Source organism: Orbicella faveolata, unplaced genomic scaffold (genome assembly GCF_042242905.1).
Source record: "Orbicella faveolata isolate gen_17 unplaced genomic scaffold, um_ofav_v1 contig_14, whole genome shotgun sequence".
Taxonomy (NCBI): Eukaryota; Metazoa; Cnidaria; class Anthozoa; order Scleractinia; family Merulinidae; genus Orbicella; species Orbicella faveolata.
Window position 1 is genome coordinate 15,232,501 of NW_028301541.1, and position 27,382 is coordinate 15,259,882.

A 27,382-nucleotide genomic window follows, 5' to 3' on the forward strand; every position below is an offset into this window, starting at 1 on the left:
TTAGGATTTTAACTTTTAGGATTTAGGATTTTAGGTTTTTAAAGGATTAGGATTTTAATTTTAAAGTATTGTAAAGCGCCATGGACAGTTAGTGGAAAATGGCGCTATATAAATGTATATTTATTTATTTATTTATTTACATATTTATTTATATTTAGTTCCCAATGATATTTTGTTAGTAATTGGAAGATCATCTCCAATGGGTACTGTGAATTAGCAATGAAAGCACAGCTCATGGTTTCAGTGGTAGCCCTCGTGTTATACCTCTTCTCATAATGAAATCAAGCCAGTGCAACTGTAGAGGTAAACTGTCAATAAATCGTTTCTGTCGTTAAATCACTTCTTTTGTTTGCGTCTTCTAGGCCTCACTATCAAGCTGAATTTTAATATATTGAAAGTGGCCTATTGCAACTGAATTCAGTATGACCAAGTTTAGTTGTATATCATCTATACTGAGATGTTTTGACTAAAATAACCAAATTGTAACAAAATTTGGAAATAAAAGCAGAACTGATGCAAGTCTGTTCTTGAATACTTGCAGTAGCTCTTAAAATTGGATATCACTACGCAGTATGCCCCTTTGTCAGTCAGTTGCAAGGTCATTAAGTAGTCTGTTTTGGTCAATTACAGTAGGTTCTAAATTTGATATTGTAGACATGCCGCCGCTTTCCTTGTTTGATAACTACAATGTAGATGGAAAAAGTTAAGTTATTTCTTGGGAAACATAGCCAACATGTTAATCCCAATCCCCCAGTCTTTTAAAATACCAATTGGTAATTTAGCATCTGCTTCAAATATTTTGGCTGGTTTGGAAGCAGACTTGGGGGGAGGGGGAGGGCTGGATTGAGTGGCTAGCCACCCCTTTATGGAGAAGCAAAAAAAATTTTAAAAAGTGAAAAATATTGTGGTTACGATAGAAAAAAAAAGGCAAACACTCTGAAAAGGTACCTAATAATTCATTGCAATTTCTACTTTGTGGCATTGCTAGTATTTCTGGTGTAATAGTTTTCGATAACATGTAGGTCTCAATTCGCAAAAAGCGACATTTTATGGGCATGTCCCTGACTCGTCCCCAGTCGTTTTCATATAGCACACGGCAGCGCGCGAGGTGGAGGAGCAGGGGCTGACTTGCTCATCTCACCTTGCGCTCCCTTCCTTGGTACCCATCTTTCCTAAATAAAACTCTAGAATTAATGTTTCTTAAACTTAAAGGCAATAAATTAAAAATCGAGGCACCTAAAAAATAAAAGCTACAGCGCGCAAAATCCAGTCTGACTTTTGGTAGTTCTGCAGTTTTCCCATTGTTACGAGTGTTTGAAGCGTTATGATGTAATCGGTGAAAATAGTCTTTAAATGGAAAGCATGCAGTTCCATTAAGGCAGTCAAATACAAAGCAGCACGCTCTTTTTTGTAAAAAGTTATCAACAGTTAGAAATCGAAGAACACAATTCTGCGAACTGCATTTTGGGGAAATGATTTCGAGGCTTCGGGTCTCAATGGAGCGGATCATGCGTTTGCAGGACTCTGACCATCCAAGACTAGTATAGCCGCAATACGTAAATATTGGCATAATCATCGATTGGTAAATTCGTTGGGCAGTAAAAGTATCAATACTGGAACGGATGCCCCGTAAGAGGTTCACTCTTCCTGCTGCCTTCTTGTAAGTGCCTCTGGCATGGGTGACCATTTTTGATAAGAATATTTCTTACCAGAAAACCATAAACAAATGAAATGTTAACCTGTATAATCCTGTATAATTTTACCTCTACCATATGACTTTTAACCAAAACGCATTCATGAATAATAGACCGAACAAAACAAATATTGAGAAACAAAACTGATACTATTTTTTAATTCAAATCATCTGTACAATGTTTAACTAATCAAACAATTCCCTTTTCAAAGAAGGTACTTAAAATAGATCCCTGTAATGAAATTTGACACTACACCATCAATACAGCCACCCTTTTTAATACAGCAAAATTATCATGGCGTCTTGAGTATTATAAGACTTAGCATTAACAAAGTTTCACCGTAATGTGAAATAAACATACAGTTAATGATTATCCAAGCTTATGTGTTATCTTGAAGCACTACTTCCAAAATTCAAAGGGAACTAGTATCATGGCCCTGTCATTCAAACCCGCTCATCCCCCCCGGGCATTTGATAGGGGTTAGGTTCCCACCATGGGGGCATTTGCTCCCAAAGGGCTGCCCAGGGGTGGTGCATTTGACAGTTTTCATTACAAAGAATTTCATTACAAATAATTATAAATTCAATTTGGTACTTTTAAAATACAAAAGCATGATTTACATCAAAAGGATTAACTCTTAGCAAAGAATGTAGATGTAAATTCTTTTTCTGAGATTCAACCCTTTGTAAAGTTGCTTGTGTCACAGCACCACCCCAAAAATTCATGATGGTCATTCACACACGAGAGAATCAATGTAGGACAAAAGGGCCTAGAATGTTTAAAAGAAACCTTGAGAGGTAAGTTATTGTTATTTTTATAATAACAATGGATTCTATATTAAATGAGTTTTCTCTGCAAACATCACGTTTGTGAGTTTGTCTTTGTGGAGACCAGTGTGCATTACTTTTGACCACGTATGAATCAATATTTCAATATGCTTTATACGAAAAAAGTAAAGTACATGAACGTAAACAGTCCAAATCAAACTTTAACAGGCTAGTCACCAAATAGAAGATGCTTTTTCACGTTATATTAGTGCTCATGAGTACACAACAATACCATTATAACACAAAAATGGCATTTGGACACTATCCCATGGGTGGAACATCTGCACTTATCTTACGGCCCCACCATGGAGATTTTATGTGCACCAAAACAAACTGTCAAAAGCGCGAGGGGATGAGCGGGCTTAGAATTGACGGAGCCATAAAGAACTGGGAGTTCTGAAAAGCCCTCAAATTATTGTAGATGAGTGAACAACATTTGAGATAACAATTCAAGACAGGCAGTGGACATGATAGGAAAAATTTACTGTCATCGATTCGATATATTTACACTGCAACGAATTTATCATTGACGAGATCCAAGCTCTTGCAGATTTATTTATATTTGCTTGAACAATTGTTTCCTCTTGGTTGTGACTAGAGTGTCCGAACATCGGCCAAACAAACGGATTACATACACTCTACAAAAACAAATTAGCAAAAAAACATTAAAATATTAAAGGAACAAACCGAGCCACAAATTACACACTTATCGTGGGAAAAAAAATCAGAATCACACCAACTCCCGTGAAATACCGCGAATGTATGACCTGGTATGACGCAATTCACGGAAAAAGCCCCAAATTTCAAGTCCGATTTCGACCGTTTAAACCCTGTAAAAACGACGGGAGCCCCGACTTCTTAAAATGAACTACATGTATCGTACTAAAGTTCCATGCAAAAATAATCACAACACTGATCCCTGTCTCCCAGCAAACGACCAAAAGATTGTTTGTCAAACGCCGGTGTGCTCAATTTCTGTCCAGCTTTGACAGGAAACACAGATCATAAATGAATTTTTTCAAATTTTTCAACATAAACGTGATTTTCAGACTTATTTTGTACAAAAATATGCTTACCTGCAATTGAGAGTTCGATAATCTCTGGCCGTGATATTGCATTAGCAGCTCCTAGAAAAAGTTCGTTTGATTCTCTTGATAAGCGCAGAAAAAGGTTGAGGAAACGACAACCTACTCTCAACACGAAAACAACAACAGTGTCCGCCATTGCTCCGGCAGAGACGACGATATTGTGACGTAGCCGTGTGCAACACTCCATATTAGGAAGTTAATTTTGATTGGTTCGCTAAAAAACCCCAGCATCGGAACGGAGTTAATCGCTCCGAGGTGATATGCTTCTGGCCCAATCTATAGTTTCAAACGTGCTGCAAATAATGGTGAACTTTATTTCCGTCAAATTCTAATATAACGGAAAGTACTTTTTTTTTAGCTGCAGAAATCGACTTTTTGGAGCAAAACTGTGTCCGGGTTCTGGAACCGAGTTTAAGAACCTTGTGACGTCACTGGTTGTATTCACTCAGTAAGCGTTGTAGATTCTATCTCGTTTTCACTTGATTTATTCAAGTTTATTCTTCATATTGTCGATACCTACTAGTTTTCTACCTTGTAATTTCTGTCCAACCTTGACAGGAAATACACATCATAAACGTTGGAGGGCGCCAAAGGGTGTAGATTCACCAAAATGAATGCTACAGATTAGAACAGCTCAGCATACTTTTCGAACATCTGGAGTACTCGATTGGAGACTTCAAAGACGAATGTGGCAACTTTTATATCACGTCCTGAGGCCTACACACGATATATCGTCGTCTGTTTTCAGGCTGGTTCTGAAATCTGGATTCTCACGTTTGTCTAAGGTCTATTAACAAGGTTCTAACATATGCTGGGCAACTTTACTGCATTTAAAGCGGTAAGTGCATCAGCCATCCGCACAATCACGAAGTTATTAACGGTCCACAAGCACACAGAGGGTTCCTTTTTATGATACTAATAAGTGATTGTTGTTTTGGCCGACAAACAGTATCTTTGAAAATTGTGATCCACAGCAGGGTTTGCTTTATCGCCGCATACGTATCAGTGTAAACAAAGCGGGAATTTCGCTTCTCTTTCACACTTATCTCCCAATCGCAATTTCACGGCCGATGAATTACCTTGGGTTCTTTAGCGCATATTTATGTTTATGATCTTCACTTAATAGTATCCAAGTTCAAAGCAATTCGTTAAAACGTCACTAGTTTACACTCCTTTCGAAGGTTTATTAAACAGAATTTGAAATAATTTGTATGTATGACCTTTCGCCGCCGACATTGTCACGCTTTCTCTCGTTTCCTGAAAACATACCTGTAAGGTCATGGAAGCTTAGTTTACCGTAATAGTTTTAAATTCGCTCCCTCCATGTAAGAGAAGAGGGTTTCTTAAATTGTTGCTGTTGTGATAACTTGTAGGATGTAGCAGATACAACTGGACTGCAGGTCACTGTAGTACAACCTCGTCCACGGCGAAACTCACAAAGCGTCCGGTCTCCTCGAAACGAAGCGACTCGAAAACTCGAAGTGTTGTTACTGCGATTCGTGCAGCAGCACTCCGGATAATATTTTCAAAAGCCGCTTTCTCTTGTTTTCATGTCTTTTTTACTTTATGAGTGTAGATATTGTTTAATTAAATGCTGGCCATTTCACCAAGTGTCCCGATCATTTTGCGATTTAAGAGTCAATTCCTGTAAATACCGGAAATGTGATGACAGTAGCGAAATTTCGGATTTCTTCATATTTTGCCCAAATAACCTCTATAGTGAGTTGTTTTCGAAAATACCATTCAAAGGTCCTGAAGCACTTTAGTTTTTTCGAAATCGAGGAAAGCCCGAAAGCTCTCTGCCGCCGCCGAAAATGGCCGAAAATTGTCCATTATCTTTTCGCTCGCACAAATGAACGCGATGATATCTTTGATATACCTTGGGTAGCTCATAGTGCATGTCTTACTAGCATTAATTTGATTAGCAAAAGCTCCGAGTGTTATAGTATTTTAGGCCGATACAAGTACCTTCATCGAAGCTCGTGAGCGAAAGGGCTAAATTTAGCTAATTTCAAGACCATCAAAAGCCCACTGGTACATCGAATTTGAAGTCGAAACTAAAATTTTCTGTAAGCCCATACGCCATATTATGTTGTTTGAAAGTCTCTTCCGAGGCCCGAAAAAAGTACCCTGTCGAGAGCAATAAACGTGTGGTAACTTTTGAGCAATTCGTCATTCGTGAAACCAACATGGAACTTGGAAAGCTACATCATCAAGAACAAAAATAAGCGAGTGGAAGCCTTTTTTCAATAAGGATGCTTGAATCTGGTCTTTTTCCTTTTAGCTTGACCACATGATTAACTTTGGCAGACATTTGCAGTTAAATAAATATAGACGCTGCTTTCGGTACATTGCAATGTCATGCAAATTTATTTCGATCACCGGCACGTGCATATCGCCCGAAACTGATTTTACTTCCGCCAACTGTATGTTTCTTTTTGAAGGTTACAACTGTAGCACATATTATTCGTCCAATATCGGCAGTTTTATGTGGAAGACCCACAGCCGAAAAAAAAAAAGCATTCTGAAACGTGAAACTTGAGTAATCAATCAATGGATTACAGTTGCATCCATCATGTCTGGCGTAAATACTCGAGCACAACCATTTCATGTAAACAGGCACACTCTACTTTAAAAATAACCGTCTCATCGTAGCATTTCTTGAAATCCTGGTCTGAGACCAGGTAATGATAACAGAGCGTGAGCAGTTGGCGAAACCTCATGATCAACTGTCGCAGAGTTGTGGCATAAATATTACGGCAAGATAATTCGACCGTTGTATTTCTTACCCGTTTGCTTGCAGTTCTAATGGGTACAATTGCCCCTGTTTTTTACCACCAGATTTAAAGATCGTTCCTTTTCCATCACCTAATATGGCACATACCTCTGAATAATACACATACTGTGACATCATTTTGCTTCGAATGTTCCAACAGTCGTCCGCCACTTGCAAAACGTATAAAGCAGCAAGACAGATCAAAGTGTTTTGTGAGCAAAGTCGTGAATTGAACAAATGAACTAAAATATTTTTTGGGTTATGTTTAACATTATCTGGTTTAGGGAATATTGTGGTTGATTTTCATGTTTAGAGTACGAGCAGTAGTGCAGTGTTCACTAATAAGGTACCAAAGAACCACTGAAGTAACGTAACTAACATTTGGATAAGAAGGCATTACAATTGAAACGATCATGCTTTTACATTTGACAAGGGTGGACGACGTCATGTGTTTTAAACATTTTTCATTTTTGTTTCTGGTTCCGCACCAAGAAATAGTTGGTAGTAAATGTGGGTGAAAAGTGAACATTGGAAATATTGAAAAATCAAGGCAATACTGTCTTAATGAAAGCATTGATCATTCTCTCCTTATCAAATGAGATAAACAGAAACGAGTTTTAAGTTTTGTTGCAAAACGACATTTTCAGGTTCTGTTTATAAGGATGTACAAGGACACGTTCATGACATTTTCAATGGAAGTTTCCGATGATACGTTAAGATTCCGTGAAATGCAAAGTTTTGGCGATATTTTCATTTCAAGTTGTAACAAGGCGACGAAGAAACGAGGGTTATTTTCCTTTGTCGAGGGAAACAGACAGACTTCCAACTAATGTAACTACTGTAGGTATGCCGATGGTGGAGAATATAGAATGAACAAGTTGCCTAGAGTATCCGCAGCGAAGAATATCTAGTTCCATTGCAGCCTTTAGTTTCACTGGCTTTAAAAACAATGAAAATGATTGGAAGAAAAACTGGCCTGCGAGAGCATCCGGTTTTTTTTGGCTCGTGTCTTTTTTTTTTTTTTTTTGCGCAAGAAACAAGAGCAGAAAAAAACAGGTGCCCTCGCATGTTAAAGAAAAACACAAGCGACTTGATTGAGCCACGTGTTTATGAGCTAGGCACAATTCAACTGGAAGTCCAATATTTTCGGACTTCAAATCGGATCTCTCCAGGGTCGCTCGTTTCCCGACCGCTGGTCAGGGGGAACGAAGACTCTTGGTATGAGGCTACTAGAATTCCAGTGGAAACCACCAACCAGTCTGTCCGCAAGAACAATTTGTGATATCACCGGAGATTTCGATCTTATCTGATACTCAGTGCGTGTTTACCGACCAGTGCGTAATTTTAGCAATTTTGACCTTCAGGTTTGATTTGTAATACTTGATAAACAACTATACTGAGGCTTCATCCACAATACGCCAGAGAAATTTGAAAACGCAGCTTTATTTCTACGGTTAGGTCTGCCGTCCTCAATAATTCGCCACGAAAACGGGCGCTCTTCAAACGAAAACACTGTTCAAACCCGAGGAATTTGAAAACGCCGGCTTTGTGTTTAAATTTGAACGGAAAACATTGTTAAAATAGAGCTTTTCCAAAACGATGACGTCACGATCTACTCAAACACAAATCCAAAATGACTGGTGATTGTTGCGTTTTCAAATTTCTCCAACGAAGTGTGGACGGAAAACATTTGATGTGTTTTCAGAGTGATTAACACTCTTTTCAAATTTCTCCGGCGTAGTGTGGACGGGGTATGAGTGTTTGCAGTTCCAGGGTACTGCCATTCAAAGTGAACATCCTGCATGAACGCCACCAGATAGACTTGCGACAAGTAGACTTCTACTTCTATAAAATGAAGTCCACTTGTTCCGCTTGCTCGGATTCGAATTTAAAATTTGAAAAAGTTTTGGCGCGAAAACATGGGTGTGACATAATGTTTCACAGCCTACCCCTAATTCCCTAGGCCCGGTTGTTCGAAAGCCGATTAACACTAGTCCAGGATTAAAAGTTAATCAGAGTTCTAATTTCTCTTGAATAAAAGTGTTTTCACTGTCCATGTTTCCTGGAGTTTGACATTAGTCAAAGCCAAAATTGAGGGACAAAAAAATTTGAACAGAAAACTTCACTGAAAAGTTACAAAATTGAAATAAAAATTTACGCTATTCCTGGATTAGCTTAATCGTGCTTTGAACAACCCGACCCTGGAGTTTTTTTGAAATATTTCAGAGCGAGCGAACGTAAGCAGAAAAATAAGCCATATGCTCAGTAACCACAGTCATGTATAAGATCAGGAGCCATGATGATTATGGTTCCTGATAAGATCAGATTTCAAGTTGAACAAATGACAGGCCAAAATATTAAAAAATATCAACAAAAAGAACTCAACTTGAGGTGTATTAAAACTGATAAGAAAACAAGAAGTTATATTTTTTTTTCTTTGCCGCGCGACAAAAGCCAAGAAAATTGAACACGCAAAAACGAAACCGAAAACAAAATTCCCATTCTTTTACTATAGCGGATAACATTTGAGAAAACACCGGAAAATAAAAGCGAAAAGACACATCTAAACAACAATTTAAAAACAAGAAATCAGATAATATCTTCGTGTGCGACAAATAATACAGCGCAGTGAAAGAAACATGAAACATGAAAATTGTAAATAAAAAAGACGACAAAAATAAGCCAATTACTTTGAGATAAATCGTATTTCAACCGCGCTAAATTAGGCCCGCCTTTCACATGCGCCGAATCGAATTGCCGAATTAAGTGCATGTAAAATGCGACGCTTAAACCAATTAAATGCTACATATTTCAATTAAATGCGAGTTCAGTCGAATATTCGACTGATCCAGTCGAATATACGACTGAAGTTCGACAGTTGATTTAAACGCCGCATTTTACATCTGCCGAATCTAATTCATAAATTATGTTAAATAAATTATGTTAAATAAATTATGTTTGCTCGAATGGGAATTAACACGTCACTATCGCTCGCGCTCAGCAATTTTATTCGGCAAAAAAAATACGAGGTTTAAATCAAATCAGCCGAACTTATTCATTCGAGTCGACTAAAATTAGTATTTGATTTGGCGCATGTAAAATGCTACTTTTAAACCGGGCCTTAGCGCCCACTTATTTCTTTTCTCAGGAGTTTTGTAGTAGCTGAATAAAACTCAAAAAATGTATTTGAACCAGGCGAATAACCTAAACAAACACGTCCGCGGAGGTCGCCGTAAATTAAATATGCAGAAATCCACGGTGCAAAAATACTGTTTACTTTAAAACCTAAAATTTCCGAAGAAAGGTAACCAAATGAGAGAAACATGACAGGAAGTTCAATAACAATAAATTTTCCTTCAAGATGAGGCAAAAAAAAAACTGGTTAAAATCAAAAAAAATGTTCAAAATTTCGCAGACGTGCTTCGCTGCGTGACAGCATGTTCAAATTAATAGATCGTTTTTACTGACACGCAATAAAAAAATAGATCCAAAACCATCCTTTGGAAAAAGCTATGAAATTATGATGTTATAGAAGACAACTAAATAAGACACTTCTCCAAGTTTTAGGCCTGTGCGTTTCCCCAAACTTCAGATATTCGTCGAAATGTTTCGCAGATATTTACAGAGCCCAGTATTAAAACGCAATGTTGGTGTACCTCCGTGGTACACCAATATGGCGACCGGAAAATAGTGTAAACATCTGGAACTTCCTTTGGCTATCTAGGCGACCGATTATCAGTACTGATCAAACAAGCATTTACATAAGCACTTTTCCTAATGCTCTAACTTCTAAAAAGGCTGAAAATCACGAGATAAGTATATATTTTTCGACGAACTCGATCGCAGCCTTGTGTCACGCACCTCCATAACTCTGAAATTCAAAATGCTCTGGATTCCAAACGAAGCACGTTATTGAGCTGTAAAATTGTAAACAGATATAAATATATCGCCTCTTATGCCTGACGAGGATAAAAACTTTGGTGGCTCTTTAGTTTTGGATTTTAGAAAGTGATGACGTCACGTGAAAACGATCTATTCTTCATGCTGAAGCGAAAGCTTGAGTTTTTGCCGACGGCTTTTGCAGTCATTTTATCGGCCGTGGCTTTACTAGTAGTTCAAAAATTTGAATTAAACTTCGAAGTAATACTGTACATTACCATTTTTGTTTTCTTTAAAGTCCAGGAAGCTGCTTGAAATCCGCGATCTGTATTCAAAACCAACCTGACAGCGTAGCGACTTTGTAAACAAAAGGTTGTATTTACCTTTAAAAGCATCCTTAATTTCTGTGTCAGAACTTTCTGGCCCCAAAACTACAGCTTGGACTCCTTTCTCGTTCAGGCTGGGTACCTGGTCTTTCATCAAGGAAATCAAAGAAAAAATAACAGGACAAACTGTCTCAAAAACTTCTGTTTCACCATGTTCAAAAAAGTCCAATACAAACGGCCTAATGTGGAATGTTAAACTCTTTGCAGATCCAGACGGTGATCGCGACGACTAATGTATCCTTCAACTACTACCTTGATTCACTCCGATTTCTTCGACACCAAGCTTCTTGAGCAAAACATCTTGTTTCAGCTTAACTGTGTTGTGTGTAGCTTACGAAGAGCCCTGGTACAAAACAAGTGTTGAAGACCTTCCCTCAAAACAAACTTTGCGACTCTATTTGCCGACGAATGAACACATGTGACCTCTAAGCTCTAAAAAAGGCACTGTCGAGCAGCAGAAAAATCCACGAATACCAAATATACTCACTGACAGTTGTTCGGTGAAGGACAAATTAACCTACAGACGACAGGGGACAGACAATCCTCGTACAGACTTGCATAATGTTTACAGCCCATCGAGCGAGCGAGGCATTTCCCCATAACTCACGATAACTCGTATTGCGCATGCGCAATTCACGGGTTAAAAACCACTGCGCTTTCCAGATTTCTTCCTTACAAAGTTTCCAGCCTTCGCTTCCTTTGAAAATTCCACGACTTCGCCGTTCTGTTGGCCAGTCTGAATAACTGTCATGGTGTTAGTTGAGTAAGTACTTGACTTTTGTTTGGTGGTCCCAGATCAGACAAATCGGCAAATGTGGATTGCGTGACAAACACGTGACAAACGGCTACTTGCGAAGTGTAAAGACCGCGGCGAGTGAATGCAAACTGTTTGCTCGTGCAAGTAAGGTAGTTCGCATTGTCAGCCCAACTAAACATTTTTGGACGAAATTGGAAGATGTAGGGGGGAAGGGGGTGTTGTTTAAGTCTGCAAAAGGACAGAACTCGACGAATCACAGAGCCGAGGGTCCTGCTATCACGTCATGTCTACGTAGATTAATGGAAAGTATTATCGCATTCACAAAAGTTGTACAATACACCTTTCCTCTTTACCTTTAAAATACATGTTTGTCGTTTGTGCTTTTTGAATAGAAATGCACCGTTGATAGTGCTGGGATACAAAAAGAGCAAAAGAAGCCTAGAGGGCATCGGAGTTTAGATGCGCGGTGTGTGTTTACATACATATTCACCCCTGTTGCTTTCTGCTAAACTATATGAACTATAATATGGACGCTTTCCATTCGACCAAAACTTCTGAAATTTTCGAGACAGGCATGAATGGTACGCAAATTTCCTGGGAAAGGTTCCAGAAAATCCGGAAATTTTTGGTCCAATGGAAAGCGCCCATATATATACCTCCTTAGCCGGGAATTCGGTAGCAGAAAAATAGGACAGTCAGAAGAGCTAAAATGTTTCTTTATTTTACCTTGAGAATTCACAGTTATGGACAAAGCGAACTTTTACATACATAATTAGCCAGTGTAAAATAGTTAGCATTATGTATTGTAACCTTATTTTGCACGTTTTAGAGGCAAAAGTAAGAGCGAATGCATGGACTGTCCACCGGGACAAAAAATGTATCTGTTGTAGAGAGGAGTCCGCTGTGGAGAGGTGACCGTTAGTGGAGGTTCGACTGTATAGTCTATATAGTTTTAAAAAAGAAAGTAACAAGAGTGAATATGTACGCAAATTCTCAACACGTACCCATTTAAGACTAGTGCCTCCTATACCAAAAGCACAAGCAATATACCTGTGTTTTAAAGTTGAATAGGAAGGGTGTGGTTTTTTATTAACGGTAATAAAGTCGAAACTTTCTACAACGGTCAAATTGCAAACAGAGGAAAGTGGATTTTATGGAACGGTATCAGTAGAGGTAAAGTACGACACCGATATTTTCTTGCGATTCAAGATTTTTACCTTAAAAAAAATGCTCAGTGTAACATGTAAATACGTAACGCAATCAAAACATATCAATAAGACAGAAACCAAACAGAAATAGAGACCAACGACGCGCCGTATAGATCAAGTTTCGTGACCATGTGCAATAAAAAATGAAGTTTTGTAGACAGGGTTTGTCAGTTGTTGATTAACTGGCCGTTTCGGAGAGGTTATTTTGGCAGTTGGGACGCGTTTTAGTGGCTCTTGCCGTTGTGTAGAGGTGGCCATTCTAAAGAGGTTAAAATAAGAGTGACCGTCCGCCAGTACGAAAAAAGTGGTCGTTGCAGAGAGGTGGCCATTTCTGTAGAGGTAGCTGATAGTGGAGGTTCGACTGTAGTTTCCATTTTTTCACGCAGACGTAGAGAGAAAACACCCTGCCTACACGAGGCGAGCAAGGAACAGTTTTGATTCCCTATCCACGCCCCCGGCGAGGCAAGCAGACTTCCATATAAAAGTGACGGAGGTGCTTTTCCTACCTTTTAGGGGTTAAAAATGAAGTTTAAGTAGCCTTCAGGGTGTTTAGCCTCAAAAGGTCCCCAGCGGGAGCTTTTGGGATGCCTTTCAGGGTACTGATCCGAATAGAAATATGACAGGAGATAATGTGTTATGTAAGAATTGGTATCTCTTAGGAGAGGAAAAATTTCAAGCCACGCCCACAAAACAGGATCTTGATACCTCTTAAGGGTTCTTTTCAAAATTTCCACGAGAACCCCCGTCCTTTTTATATGGCTGTCCCCTTCCCCTCGGGGTCTACGTCGCCATCTTTACTCATTTTGCAAAACGTCATATGTTCATGATTGTCACGCAACCCACATTTGCCGAATTGTCTGAACTACGACCACCAAACAATGTCAAGTACTCAACTAACACCATGACACTTATTCGGACTGGCCAACAGAACAGCGAAGTCTTGGAACTTTACAAGAGAGCGAAGTCTGAAAACTTTGTAAGAAAGAAATCTGGACAGCGTAGTGCGACTGACTAGGAAACATTTGTGATTTTCTGTCTTGCTGCTCACGTTTTACAAGTGGCGGATGACTGTTAGAACACTCCAAGTAAAATGATGTCACAGTATGTGTTTTATTCAGTGGTATGTGCCATATTAGGTGATAGGAAACGAACGATTCATCTATAAATCTGGTGGCAAAGACAAGGGCAATTGTACCCATTATATTAAAATTGCAAGCACACGGGTAAGAAATATAACGGTCGAATATCTTGCTGTATTATGCCACAACTTTGCGACAGTTGATCATGAGGTTTCGCCAACTGCTCACGCTTTGTTATCATTACCCGGTCTCAGACCAGGATTTCAAGAAATGCTGCAATGAGACGGTTATTTTTAAAGCAGAGTGCACCTGTTTACATGAAATGGTTGTGCTCGAGTATTTACGCCAAACATGATGGATGCAACTGTATTCGATTGATTACTCAAGTTTCACGTTTCAAAATGTTTTTTTTTTTCTTGAGGTCAGGTTCGGCTGTGGGTCTTCCACGAAAATTAAAACTGCCGATCTTGAACGAATAATATGTGCTACAGTTGTAACCTTCAAAAAGAAACATACAGTTGGCGGAAGTAAAATCAGTTTCGGGCGATATGCACGTGCCGGTGATCGAAATAAATTTGCATAACATTACAATGTACCGAAAGCAGCGTCTATATTTATTTAACTGCAAATGTTTGCCAAAGTTAATCATGGGGTCAAGTTAAAAAGAAAAAAAAACAGATTGCAAGCATCTTTATTGACGAAAAAGGCTTCCATTCGCTTATTTTTGTTCTTGATGAAGTTAGCTTTCCAAGTTCCATGTTGGTTTCACGAATGACGAATTTCTCAAAAATGTACCACACGATTATTGCTCTCGACAGGGTACTTTTTTCGGGCCTCGGAAGAGACTTTCACAAAACATAATATGGCGTATGGGCTTACAGAAAATTTTAGTTTCGACTTCAAATTCGATGTACTAGTGGGCTTTTGATGATCTTGAAATTAGCTAAAATTAGCCCTTTCGCTCACGAGCTTCGATGAAGGTACTTGTATAGGCCTAAAATATTGTAACACTTGGAGCTTTTGCTAATCAAATTAATGCTTTAGAAACAGCAAGACATGCACTATGATCTACCGAAAGTATATTGATAGATATCGTTGCGTTGATCTGTACGAGCGAAAACAAAATGCACAATGGCGGCAGAGAGCTAAAATGGCGATTTTCGGGCTTTCCTCGATTTCGAAAAAACTAAAGCGCTTCAGGACCTTTGAATGGTAGTTTCGAAAACAACTCATTATAGAGGTTATTTGGGCAAAATATGAAGAAATCCGAAATTTCGCGACTGTCATCCCATTTTCGGTATTTACAGGAATCGACTCTTAAGAACTCGCACTCCATAAAATATGCCTACATAAAATATTTTGGAAATATCCAATTTCAGTATATACCACCCAAGTGAATAGTGCTTTTCGCGCGTTCTGATTGGTTAACTCGGAGGTGATTGGCAAGTACTATTCAACTCCAAGCAGCCGGCGCGAGAGATTCTGAAATTTCCCCCCGCTTGTCACACATAAAATAACGTTTAGTCCGCTAATTATTCAGCTTGTGTGGTATATACTAAAACAATTATTCACCTCAGTGTCGGTGAAAGTGATGGATATTTATCTCCACTTCGGTGAATAATTGTTAAAAATAGACTGAAAAGCCCCAGGATCGACTCTCCACCTCTTCATGTCTAAGGCTACTGTTATTATCTGCTTTAAAGTTCCGAGATGTCCTTAAGATGGTTTTTGGGGGACTTCGAACAGTATTCTCTTCTCCCATAATCACTCTAAATTTACAGCGCGGTATGAGAGCAACACAACCAGTGACGTCACTAGGCTGTTTTAGCCGCGCCCAGAGGGCCGCCAATTTTGGACTTAACCAGCCAACTTCGAACGGCTGAAAAGCAGTTTTCGCTTACCGTATGCGAAAAAACAGTCTGCAGTGTTTCCAAGTAAGGTTGAAACTTTATTACTAAGCAAAAATCTCACATACGAAAATTTCGTTTCAGTACCACTTTAAATGGGTTAAATAATCACATGGGGTATATTCATTATTGAAAACTTAGAGGTCTAACTTTGTTGAGTTTTGCCTGTTGTGTCGCTAGTGAGAAAATTTTTTTTCATATCAGTTTCAATTTGCCTTACTGCATCATTGTCTAAAGTTTCAAGATCTAGATCAGATAAATGGTATTTTTCTAACATGTTCAAAAAGTTGGAATAAAACCCGGAATTATTAATAGAATGCAATTTTTTCGACATAAAAAGGTTTGTTTGACGAGAGGGTCATCAAGTTTGTTGTTTAGATAAAGATAATATTTCATTATTTTTCGGTTAATTACAATAAGTAGCAGGTCTCGTCCAAGCTCAGCAGCTACAAGCGACGTTAAAGGTGATAGTGGTAGTGGTACTGTGGTAGTGGTGGTGGTACTGGTAGTGGTAGTGTTAGTGGTAATGGTGGTAGCGGTGGTGGTAGTGGTGGTAATAGTGGCAGTGGTAGTAGTAGTGGCAGTGGTAGTGGTAGTGGTAGTGGCAGTGGTAGTGCTGGTGGTAGTAGTGGTAGTGGTAGTTGTAGTGGTGGTGCTAGTGGTAGTGGTAGTGGTAGTGGTAGTGGTGGTGGTAGTTGTAGTTGTAGTGGTGGGGGTGGTGTTAGTGGTAGTGGTAGTAGTACTGGTGGTGGTAGTGGTAGTGGTAGTGGTAGTTATAGTGGTAGTGGTAGTGGTAGTGGTAGTGGTGGTGGTAGTAGTAGTGGTAGTGGTAGTTGAAGTGGTGGTGGTAGTGCTGGTGGTAGTGCTGGTGGTAGTGGTAGTGGTGGTGGTAGTGGTAGTGGTGGTGGTAGTAGTAGTGGTAGTGGTAGTTGAAGTGGTGGTGGTAGTGCTGGTGGTAGTGCTGGTGGTAGTGGTAGTGGTAGTGGTAGTGGTAGTAGTAGTGGTAATGGTAGTTGTTGTGGTGGTGTTGGTGCTACTGGTAGTGGTAGTGTTAGTGGTAGTTATAGTGGTAATGGTAGTGGTAGTGGTAGTGGTAGTAGTAGTGGTAGTAGTAGTGGTAATGGTAGTTGTAGTGCTGGTGTTGGTGCTACTGGTAGTGGTAGTGTTAGTGGTAGTTATAGTGGTAATGGTAGTGGTAGTGGTAGTGGTAGTAGTAGTGGTAGTAGTAGTGGTAATGGTAGTTGTAGTGGTGGTGTTGGTGCTACTGGTAGTGGTAGTGGTAGTGGTAGTTATAGTGGTAATGGTAGTGGTAGTGGTAGTGGTAGTGGTGGTGGTGGTAGTGGCAGTGGTAGTGGTGGTAGTGGTAGTGGTAGTGGTAGTGGTGGTGGTACTGGTAGTGGTAGTGGCGGTACTGGTAGTGGTAGTGGTACTGGTAGTTGTAGTGGTGGTGGTGGTGTTAGTGGTAGTGGTAGTGGTAGTGGTGGTTGTAGTTGTAGTGGTGGTGGTGGTGGTGCTAGTGGTAGTGGCAGTAGTAGTGGTAATGGTAGTGATAGTAGTAGTGGTAGTGGTAGTTGTAGTGGTGGAGGTGGTGGTGGTGGTGCTAGTGGTAGTGGTACTGGCAGTGGCAGTGGTAGTGGCAGTGGCAGTGGTAGTGGCAGTGGTAGTGGTAGTGGCAGTGGCAGTGGCAGTGGTAGTGGCAGTGGCAGTGGTAGTGGCAGTGGCAGTGGTAGTGGCAGTGGTAGTGGCAGTGGCAGTGGTAGTGGCAGTGGCAGTGGTAGTGGCAGTGGCAGTGGTAGTGGCAGTGGCAGTGGTAGTGGCAGTGGCAGTGGTAGTGGCAGTGGCAGTGGTAGTGGCAGTGGCAGTGGTAGTGGCAGTGGCAGTGGTAGTGGCAGTGGTAGTGGTAGTGGCAGTGGCAGTGGTAGTGGTAGTGGTAGTGGTAGTGGTAGTGGTGGTTGTAGTTGTAGTGGTGGTGGTGGTGCTATTGGTAGTGGTAGTAGTAGTAGTGGTAGTGGCAGTGATAGTAGTAGTGGTAGTGGTAGTTGTAGTGGTGGTGGTGGTGCTAGTGGTAGTGGCAGTTATAGTGGTAATGGTAGTGGTAGTGGTAGTGGTAGTGGCAGTGGTAGTTGTAATGGTAGTGGTAGTGGTGGTGGTAGTAGTGGTAGTGGTGCTAGTGGTAGTGGTAGTGGTAGTGGTAGTGGTAGTGGTGGTGGTAGTTGTAGTGGTGGTGGTAGTTGTAGTTGTAGTGGTGGGGGTGCTGCTAGTGGTAGTGGTAGTGGTAGTTATAGTGGTAGTGGTAGTGGTAGTGGTGGTGGTGATGGTAGTAGTAGTGGTAGTTGAAGTGGTGGTGGTGGTGCTATTGGTAGTTGTAGTAGTAGTGGTTGTGGTAGTGATAGTAGTAGTGGTAGTGGCAGTTGTGGTGGTGGTGGAGGTGCTAGTGGTAGTGGCAGTTATAGTGGTAATGGTAGTGGGAGTGGTAGTGGTAGTGGCAGTGGTAGTTGTAGTGGTAGTGGTAGTGGTGGTGGTAGTAGTGGTAGTGGTAGTTGTAGTGGTGGTGGTGGTGGTGCTAGTGGTAGTGGTAGTGGTAGTGGTGGTGGTAGGGGTAGTTGTAGTGGTAGTGGTAGTGGTGGTGGTGGTGGTAGTTGTAGTGGTGGGGGTGGTGCTAGTGCTAGTCGTAGTGGTGGTGGTAGTGGTGGTGGTAGTAGTAGTGGTAGTGGAAGCGGTGGTGGTGGTGCTAGTGGTAGTGGTAGTTGTAGTAGTAGTGGTAGTGGTAGTAGTAGTGGTAATGGTAGTTGTAGTGGTGGTGTTGGTGCTACTGATTGTGGTAGTGGTAGTGGTAGTTATACTGGTAATGGTAGTGGTAGTGGTAGTGGTGGTGGTGCTAGGTGTAGTGGTAGTGGTAGCGGTAATGGTAGTGGTAGTGGTAGTGGTAGTGGTAGTGGTAGTGGTAGTGGTAGTGGTAGTGGTAGTGGTAGTGGTAGTGGTAGTGGTAGTGGTAGTGGTAGTGGTAGTGGTAGTGGTAGTGGTAGTGGTAGTGGTAGTGGTAGTGGTAGTGGTAGTGGTGGTCGTGGTGGTACTGGTAATGGTAGTGTTGGTACTGGTAGTGATAGTGGTAGTGGTGGTGGTAGTGGTGGTGGTAGTGGTGGTGGTAGTGGTGGTGGTAGTGGTGGTGGTAGTGGTGGTGGTAGTGGTGGTGGTAGTGGTGGTGGTAGTGGTGGTGGTAGTGGTGGTGGTAGTGGTGGTGGTAGTGGTGGTGGTAGTGGTGGTGGTAGTGGTGGTGGTAGTGGTGGTGGTAGTGGTGGTGGTAGTGGTGGTGGTAGTGGTGGTGGTAGTGGTGGTGGTAGTGGTGGTGGTAGTGGTGGTGGTAGTGGTGGTGGTAGTGGTGGTGGTAGTGGTGGTGGTAGTGGTGGTGGTAGTGGTGGTGGTAGTGGTGGTGGTAGTGGTAGTGATTGTGATAGCGGTAATGGTAGTAGTAATGGTGGTGGTAGTGCTAGTGGTGATGGTGGTGATCGTGGTGGTGGCTGTGGTAGTGGTAGTGGTAGTGGCAGTGAGAGTGGTGGTGGTAGTCGTAGTGGTAGTGGTGTTAGTAGTGGTAGTGGCAATGGTGGTTGTAGTAGTTGTGGTGATAGTGGTCGTGGTGGTGGTGGTAATGGTGGTGGTAGTGGTAGTGTTTGTGGTAGTGGTGGTGGAGGTGGTGGTGGTGGTGGCGGTGGGGGTGGTGGTGTTGGTAGTTGCGGTGGTGTTGTAAGGGGTAGTGGTGGTGTTGGTGGTAGTTGTAGTGATAGTGGTAATGGTAATGGTATTGATAATGGTAGTGGTATAGTTGTGGGTAGCGATATTCAAAAAGCAGATACCCAAACAGTTCTCCAATCAGCAGGTTCTTAAATGAACGAAATAACAACGAATGGGGCCTCTTAAAAGTTAACATTTATTCCACTTCCGAAAATCTTAAGTAACAAATACCCACTTCATTTTGTATCCAAACTTGATGATATCCCCATGTCGATCCTTCTCATATGTACACAGTCCTTCTTCATTTTTGCGGTTTGTGGCGCGTGGAGTGTAAATAGTAACATCAATACCCCAGTAGTTTCTCTCCAACAGCACTCTTATACCGGATGGGACTATAACCTGAATTGAAGAAAAATCACACTTGTTCATCAATTTCTTTTTTAAGGTTACTCCAAACATTCGCGGGGCTACGTTTTCCAAATTTTCTTTTTTCCAACCAAATTAGAGTTCATTATTCAAGGTAACATTTTCCAAAAAATGAAAATAAAATATTAAAACGCGCGCGAGTTATTGAGAAAAAGAGGTTTTTAATAAAAGTTAATAAACCGTCAAGGTGTCATAATCCCTAAAAGGCATGGACTCCTCAGCGACCTTTTCGCGGCAAACGGCGTAATCCAGAGATTCTATATCAAATGCTTTCAATTTGAGATTTCATTTCCGTCAAGAGTGCCTTTTCGTAGTCACTCTTCGGCAATTGCTACTCAGTTTGTTTTTGCTTTGTTGCACAGCGCTTTTCTCCGTTTTGTCCTTTATTGTTGACCACCGGCCTAAAACTTATGCGCCTAAAACGTGACTGTAACACCATCGCTTTACCGCGAAGCTCAACTTTCCTTACTGTGAACGCTAGGGGTTCTCTTATTTCATTAGCTAGCGGCATTTTGAGTTGACATATCCCTCTCAGAAGGCTTTACATGTTTATAAATCTTTGCAAGGCGAAAACTTGCACTCGTTTTTCGAGAGAATCCCTGCTCTTTAAATGAATTAATAGGATATGTAGAATCGATGGTTTTCCTTGAAATTTGGCCAGAATATTCACTGATGGATACGGAACGGAACAAAAACGTGTCGCCGAATTCTTTTCTTTCAAAGACTTTTGTCATGGCGGTCTCTAACGCAACACGTTACACGAATTTTTCGATAGTGGAACTTGACAGATCTATAAAAAGATAACCAATAGAAATGAAAGACAATGCTGACAGGCTTTGAGAGATTGATGCTTTGTGATTAACACTGCACAGTTATTTTGCATCAATGATCGCATTTGATACCCGTTTAATTCGCCGGAATTTCTGTCGGTCGTTTTGGCGTTAACGGCTTCTGGCGCCTTAGGAAAGCAGTCGGCAAAAAAACATATAATTTTACCGAATTTTACATTTTATAACCTTTCTATTGATATATAGTTTGTGGGGGTTTCCTTCAAAACAGCGCGCGTGCGAATTTTTTTCTGGAGGAAACCCGCGAAGGTTTGAAGTAAACTTAAACCTCACCTGATTCGACAGGAAATTCGTTTTTATGCCGAGAGCGACGCCTATTTATAAACCCAGCGCACAAAAGACTATAATGAAATGGTTATAATCGCGGTCGTGCATGCGGCCAGAAACCACTGAATCACTGAAACACTTGTTTGGATTAATTTGGCCACTCACGTGGCGTTTATTTCAAACCATTCAAATGCTAAGGTGTCAAATTAATCAATTAAACATCGCTATATTTGATTCAGTGAATAAAGTTGGGGCGAAAAACAGCCAGCCCAGTAAGAGGTAGCAAGAGCAGAGGAGGAGCTCAGGGGATGGTGGAGGGCCGACGAAAGAAAGTAAAGTACGCTTCTAAGGCTAAACAGCTATCACGATCGGCGCTGGCAGAAAAAGGGGATAGGGTTAGCAGAGCACACGAATTTAAAGCTTGCTCTGCGTGTGGTGTCTAGCCCATTAACGGCTATCTACCTCTGCAGCTTGTACTGTAATCTAAGATAAGGCCCCGCCTCAGCATAAAATCCATTATCGCGCTAAGTCAATAATGGGCCATATTTTTGGCTGCGGTGGATACATCTGCACTAAATCCACTTTCGCCAACGTTAATCGCAAGTAAAGGATTTAGCGCTTCTTTAAGACATGTGTAGATAATTGAAGGTTTGCAAAAGTCTTCGAATTGGATGTGCGTCCTAAAACAGTTATGGCCCCTTTGTTAGGTAATCAGTCGTTAATAAATTCAGATGATTTGAGGAAAGGACCTGAACCGGCTATTCCTTGCAAGCTGACGTCCGATTTCACCCCGTAGAAGAATTGTAAGCCATCATGAAACTATGTTATATGTTTGATATATAAATATATTACCATCATGTGCCAGTTCTCTTTCACCACAGTTACAACAGCATGTTTATCTGGGTCACACATACTTCATAGAATACGAAGAATATATACATAAACTTAAAAGAAAGCCCCGAAAAGGGAGTTCAGAGCTTGGCCCTAATAATGCAAGCTCCCAAAACTAAAATTAAAAGGTAATGAGTCGTGATATTAAATAAAATAGGGATACCCGAGAGTTAATAAATAAAACAAGGAAACCCTAAAGATATCTACATCGTTAAATAAGAATAAGCTAACTCCTTAAATGGCACAGTTCAACTTCGAAAAACCTAAAAACCTCCAGCCTCCAATACTTCTACCGGTAAAATGTTCCATAAGTAGACCACTCTAACCAAAGTAAAGCTTAAATGCGATCTGGCTCTCGGTGAATAAAGAGTTGAAATAATGATTATTAGACGATTTTAGGCATAAGCCCAATCAAGAACATACCTCGTATTTGCTGTTGATGCCCTTAATTACTTGATGTAACGTAATCCCTGGTGCGAGACACTTTGCACGTGGTATATCAACCACAATAGGGGTTGTAGCATCTCGAAACGTTTTCGGTGGATCACCGCAGCAGCTGAATTTTATGAGATCGTTGTGATCGCGGATGATAACTCCACAGTTACATGTTACTGATCTGGCATTATTGCAAGACCATTGTCTCGTTAGCACCTTGAAAATAGTTAGAGACATATTTTTTTTAGGAATATACTCGCTGATATATAAAAATGATAACATAATCCCGATAGCCCAGTAATAGAATACAAACTGTTTCAAAGTTCCCGTTCATCTCATAACCACTACCAAGGAGTAGTTGCATCGTGGTGGGATCAACTAAAATGTTTAACTAAATGCTACTAAATCAGACGCCAACCGACTGAAATGGTTCCATCAGGTCAGTGTCAATACATGGCACGGTTTCCGAGTCCTGGTCAAATGGTTGACGTTTAATCTCTTTCTGTGTTGTTGTTGAGGTTTTGCTGCTGCTGATGCAGCTTCGGGGTCTTCCTTTCAGTTCTCAATTTTAGGAACAGTCATCAGAGTTAATTGCGTATATATAAAGAATATATAAAGTTACTTCAGCGCGAGCAGTATGTGATCCCTAATCAATGAAATAGAAACAAATAAGCAAACAAACAAACAAAAAAACAAGATCGAAAAGAAAAATGTCATCATCACGGTTATGGTAAGGTCATTATTTCTCTATCCACGAATAGCGCTCCTTACTTCCTACCTCAAAGTTCTTTTCTTTGTTGTGATACAGAACAAAATCCCCAAGGCCAAAAAAGTCGTGCCATCTCTCTCTAACACTAAAAAATTATACGATCATATAAATAATAATAATAATTATAATGGGTACCTAACAAAAACCATTCATTCCCCCAGCAAATACGCACAAGAAGCCAGCCCAAGAAGAGCACTAACATGTACCTTTATATAGGACTGAAAACATAGTGCAAGAAGAACCATCTGGTAACAGTAGTGAGAAGAAATTTGCATATTGGGACTCTCTATTAAAATTCTTTTACCAAAAGTTCATAACAAACCAAACGTATATTATTTGCCTTCTGTGAGAGCAGACGTCATGTTTTAGTGTTGAGTTTAAGAAATTGAAGGTAGGAAAGTCATACGTTCAAAATATAGTTAGACAGTGTCAAGGCGTCTCTTCAAACATGCTTCTGACACCCATCATCGTAATTTTCTTGTCGATAGCTCAAAACCCCATAATACTGCCCTTCTCCTTGTTAGTTTCTTAATAATATATATAATAGTTACCAAAAATGAGTATACCTCGGAACGTTCTGTTTATCAAGCATGCGGTAGTGAGGATCAGTAACACTCCTACATTTATGTATTGCCTGAGCTTTCTGTACCACAGTAACCTAAACACAGAGAAAAAGAGAGAGAGTGACTGAGAGAGAGAGAGAGAGAGAGAGAGAGAGAGAGAGCGGGGGGGGGGGGGGAGAAAGAGAGAGTTTAAAAAACAAGAGGCTCCAAGTAGCCTATACTCATGCACAGAAGGTTACAAGTCGTATAAAATAGATCCGCAGTGCCTACATAGTCAGACAAGCAATTTGAAAACGTTTGCGATCTGACAACTAGAAATAATACGGGAGAAATGCTAATTTGAAAAAAGTGCATCAGATCTAAGATATAGATAATTAAGATGCAGAAGAGAAGATAAGTGCTGTAACGCAATATGCCATCTTTATTACAAGGATATCGTCAGGCGAATAACAAAGCAAACCGAGTCGAAAAATTATAGATAGAGAATTAACAAACGATCAGAATTGCGAATTGGATGAGATATCTTTTTTCGTAGCAATTCTGAACTAAATCTCTTTAGGCATTTTTTGTTCAAGTGTTGGACTTGTTTATGTTGGTTGTTAGGAATATATTCCAGCTACTGGGCCATTGTAACAAACATTAACTTTGCCTTATTTTTATTATATTTGCAATTTGATTTTAAAGTATACTTGAAACTTGATAAAATAACAGTATTCCTCAGTAGGCACCTGGTGTTATTTTGTAAGTTGTATGATGCATTGCCATATTTCTGAGAATTAAAATATTATTATATATATATATCCTTACACATGTTGCTAAAAATGTAATAAACCTGAGATAATACTTCGATGACAGCTTACCTTCCAAATGGGTGTTGAAGGCAACTAATTTTGATGTTCTTTGCCACGTAATTTTCCTATGTCTTACGGCGCTGCCGTGCTCAGCCACCTGCCTTTTCATGCCGCGACGGCATTTTCTAAGTGTCACTTTTCTCTGGCTTGTGCAATATTTTTGCAGGACTTGGATCCATGTCTTGCATATAAAGCATCCTCTGGGTATCTATTGAGTTTTGCATTGAATATTTCTAGTGAAAAGGGGCAAGAAGTGAAGGAACTAATTGAACTGAAAAATAGACCCAGATCGATATCACGCAATGTTAAGTGATCACGTGCCGCAAATACATCCGCGTGGATATTTTTGTCGTGCTCTTGCTCATTTCTTCATTTTCTTCCTTACTAGCATACGATGTTTTCGTTTTGGTTTTTTGTAACTTTTTTATTTGTAATCACAAGCCTCTTTCGAAGGAGAGTTCTTTGTATGCAATACTTTGAAGCGTTGTATATACACGCAACACATTTACTTTTCCCATTTTCTAGTGACTGTGCAACAAGCTAGAAATCCTATCTAGTTTTAGCTCCAAAAGTCAAATGCCTGGGCAGTTCAATTGCTAATAATTTCCTAAAGCTAGATAAAAGGGAATAGTAATATATATCTGAAAAAGGGCTAGTTAGTGGCCGCAAAGAGAGTTTTTGTAATTTGTATTAAGAGCGCCTGCCTGTAAAAATCAGACAATTCTTAATTTCGCGGCAAGAGTCGAAAATTCGATTTCGCTGATATTCTTATGGTAGATAGGCTAAGGCATGACAAAAACTACTGGATAGTTTTTTTTGGCAAAAATATCCTTTTATTTCAAAGAAACAGGCAACTTACTAAATTCCGTTAAAATCGTCATTTGACGCACCATTTTATTAAGCAAGTTTGAGAGCCTCGCATGCAAAACCTCATCATTCTTCCGTATTTAAAACACTCAAATATTTTTGTGCAATGTTTAAATGTGTACTGGGTTGATTTTAGGGTATGTTGCGTTGTCTTTTTGGGTGCAAAATAATTAAATTTCGAAGACATGTATTTCATTCACGTAAAAGTACTTTCACCATGTGCGAAACCTTCAAATGGATTAAGCTTCTGGTGGTTGAATAGCAGAAGGATGGTCTACAGATTCCTGTAAAAATTTCTTTGGGCAAATGATTGTGAGGGACGCGAGAGCTTTTCAAAGTACGTCAAAAATGTAAATATTTGACCATCCGTCGTGAAATTTCAATTTACGGGTTAGACGTATATTTTAGCATGCGCTACAAGACTTGACCTATAATAAGTTGAAATCGACGCAGAGCTTATAATTTCGAAATGCTCTAACCTTATTTGTTGTAGAAGGCAGGTCAAAAGCCGATTTGACGTGTTTTTAGTCGATCTCTCACCATTCGTCGTACATAAAGCAGAAGTTTGCTTTTGTTTACACAAGGTTAACTGCCGATGTACATCGCCTACTGTCAACCTATTATTGGTCGAATACCATGAATCTGTGACCATCTTTCTGCGCATATGAACATCACTGCATCTAAGTCAAAAACGGCTGAGTCATTTGAAGATAGTTGCTTGCTTTGCACTGCGCCAAAATATTATGTTTGATCGATTGCTGATCATTGCTGATAAGCGTGTCGGCGCAGCACAATCTACAGCCGTTATTTGTTCGTCACGCAATGCTGTCACGGCATATGCTGCACATTTTGATCTATTTTGTATAGAACACTCTCAGGATAAGTGAAACAATTTAATCATTGTTCATCTGTTTGTTCATATATATGATAATGTGTGTATATTTATATAATCGTATTCTATAGTGTATGAGGCCTCGGTCCAAATCACGTTTGTTGTACGTTCTGATGTTTCAGACAACAGCTGATAAAGCTAGTGCCTGTACTCACTAGAATTTTAGAAAAATCGCCATAAACAAATTATAGATCAATATAGCAAGAACTAGCTGAAATAAAAATAGGAAATCACAACGTGTCTAATTCATGAGAAAAACAGACTAAATTTAATTAGTAATTACGTGGGTAAATAGCCCTGGCCATGCCAGCTTATTTGGCGTGTTTTGTTTGCTTAGTAACGAGGCATTGGTATGTTTGTAACAGAAAATAGAGGACTTTTGTCAATGCAGTCCAAAATTATTGTCATTAGAATATTGTAAATAAGACACCTATTGACTGGGTACCTCCGCGGCCACCATTTGGTCGTTCCGATAAGGGTTTCATTATTGTCTTTACCCCTATTAAGCGGCCACCCAAAATTTAAAAACTTTGTTTTGGAAAGGGCGATGGCAGATAAGAGTCTGAAATTGAAGGTGCATGACGAGTGATAATTCAAACACACGTCTATCATGACTGTCTTGAATTGACTCCATGTTCACCAAGAAATTTATAACCCGATAGTGAAAAATTAAATATTCAAGGTACACCAACCTCTATTTAAGCGGCTAGCCCCATTAAGCGGTCACCACCCATTTCCCCGAGAGTAGCCCACTGTATTACATGTAAACCGAAAATAATTGCACAGCGCGAAAAGACCTAGCTATGAGTTTAGCGTTACAGTATTACGCAGGGCATGTAGATAGCGGTGGTCGAGTAAAAGATAACAGGGGCAATGGTAAATTATTCATTCTTTTCATTTCTTAATTTAATCTCTTCCTACTCAACACGATTGTGTGCTCCCAGTGGTTCCAAGCCTTACGGAGCCTTATGTATTAGAATAGAAATTGTCCTACCTCTACCCCCTAAAATGGGATGACAGCATTACGTGACGAACAAGGAACCGCTGCAAGCAAGGATCCAAGCGATCAAACCATGATGATCAAACGTAATATTTTCGTGTAGTGCAAAGCAAGCAACTATCTACAAATGACTTAGCCGTTTTTGACTCAGATGCAGTGGTGATCATATGTGTCGAAAGAGGGTCACAGATTCATGGTATTCGACCATTAAATAAGTTGACGGTTGGCGATGCAAATCGGACG

At 40.2% G+C, this 27,382-nt stretch overlaps 1 protein-coding gene across 2 annotated transcripts in view; it reads right to left on the bottom strand.

Moving 5' to 3' along the window:
* LOC110066278 (uncharacterized) overlaps positions 1-27,382 on the bottom strand; it is a 97,662-nt gene that overhangs the window by 56,621 nt on the left and 13,659 nt on the right. For both annotated transcript variants that reach the window (XM_089287545.1, XM_089287544.1), the window contains exons 6-9: positions 23,533-23,624; positions 22,976-23,051; positions 22,186-22,413; positions 19,566-19,729 (exon numbers count right to left, since the gene is read on the bottom strand). In XM_089287545.1, the coding sequence (XP_089143671.1) occupies positions 19,566-19,729; positions 22,186-22,413; positions 22,976-23,051; positions 23,533-23,624 (560 nt within the window). The remainder of the gene's footprint in view (positions 1-19,565; positions 19,730-22,185; positions 22,414-22,975; positions 23,052-23,532; positions 23,625-27,382) is intronic.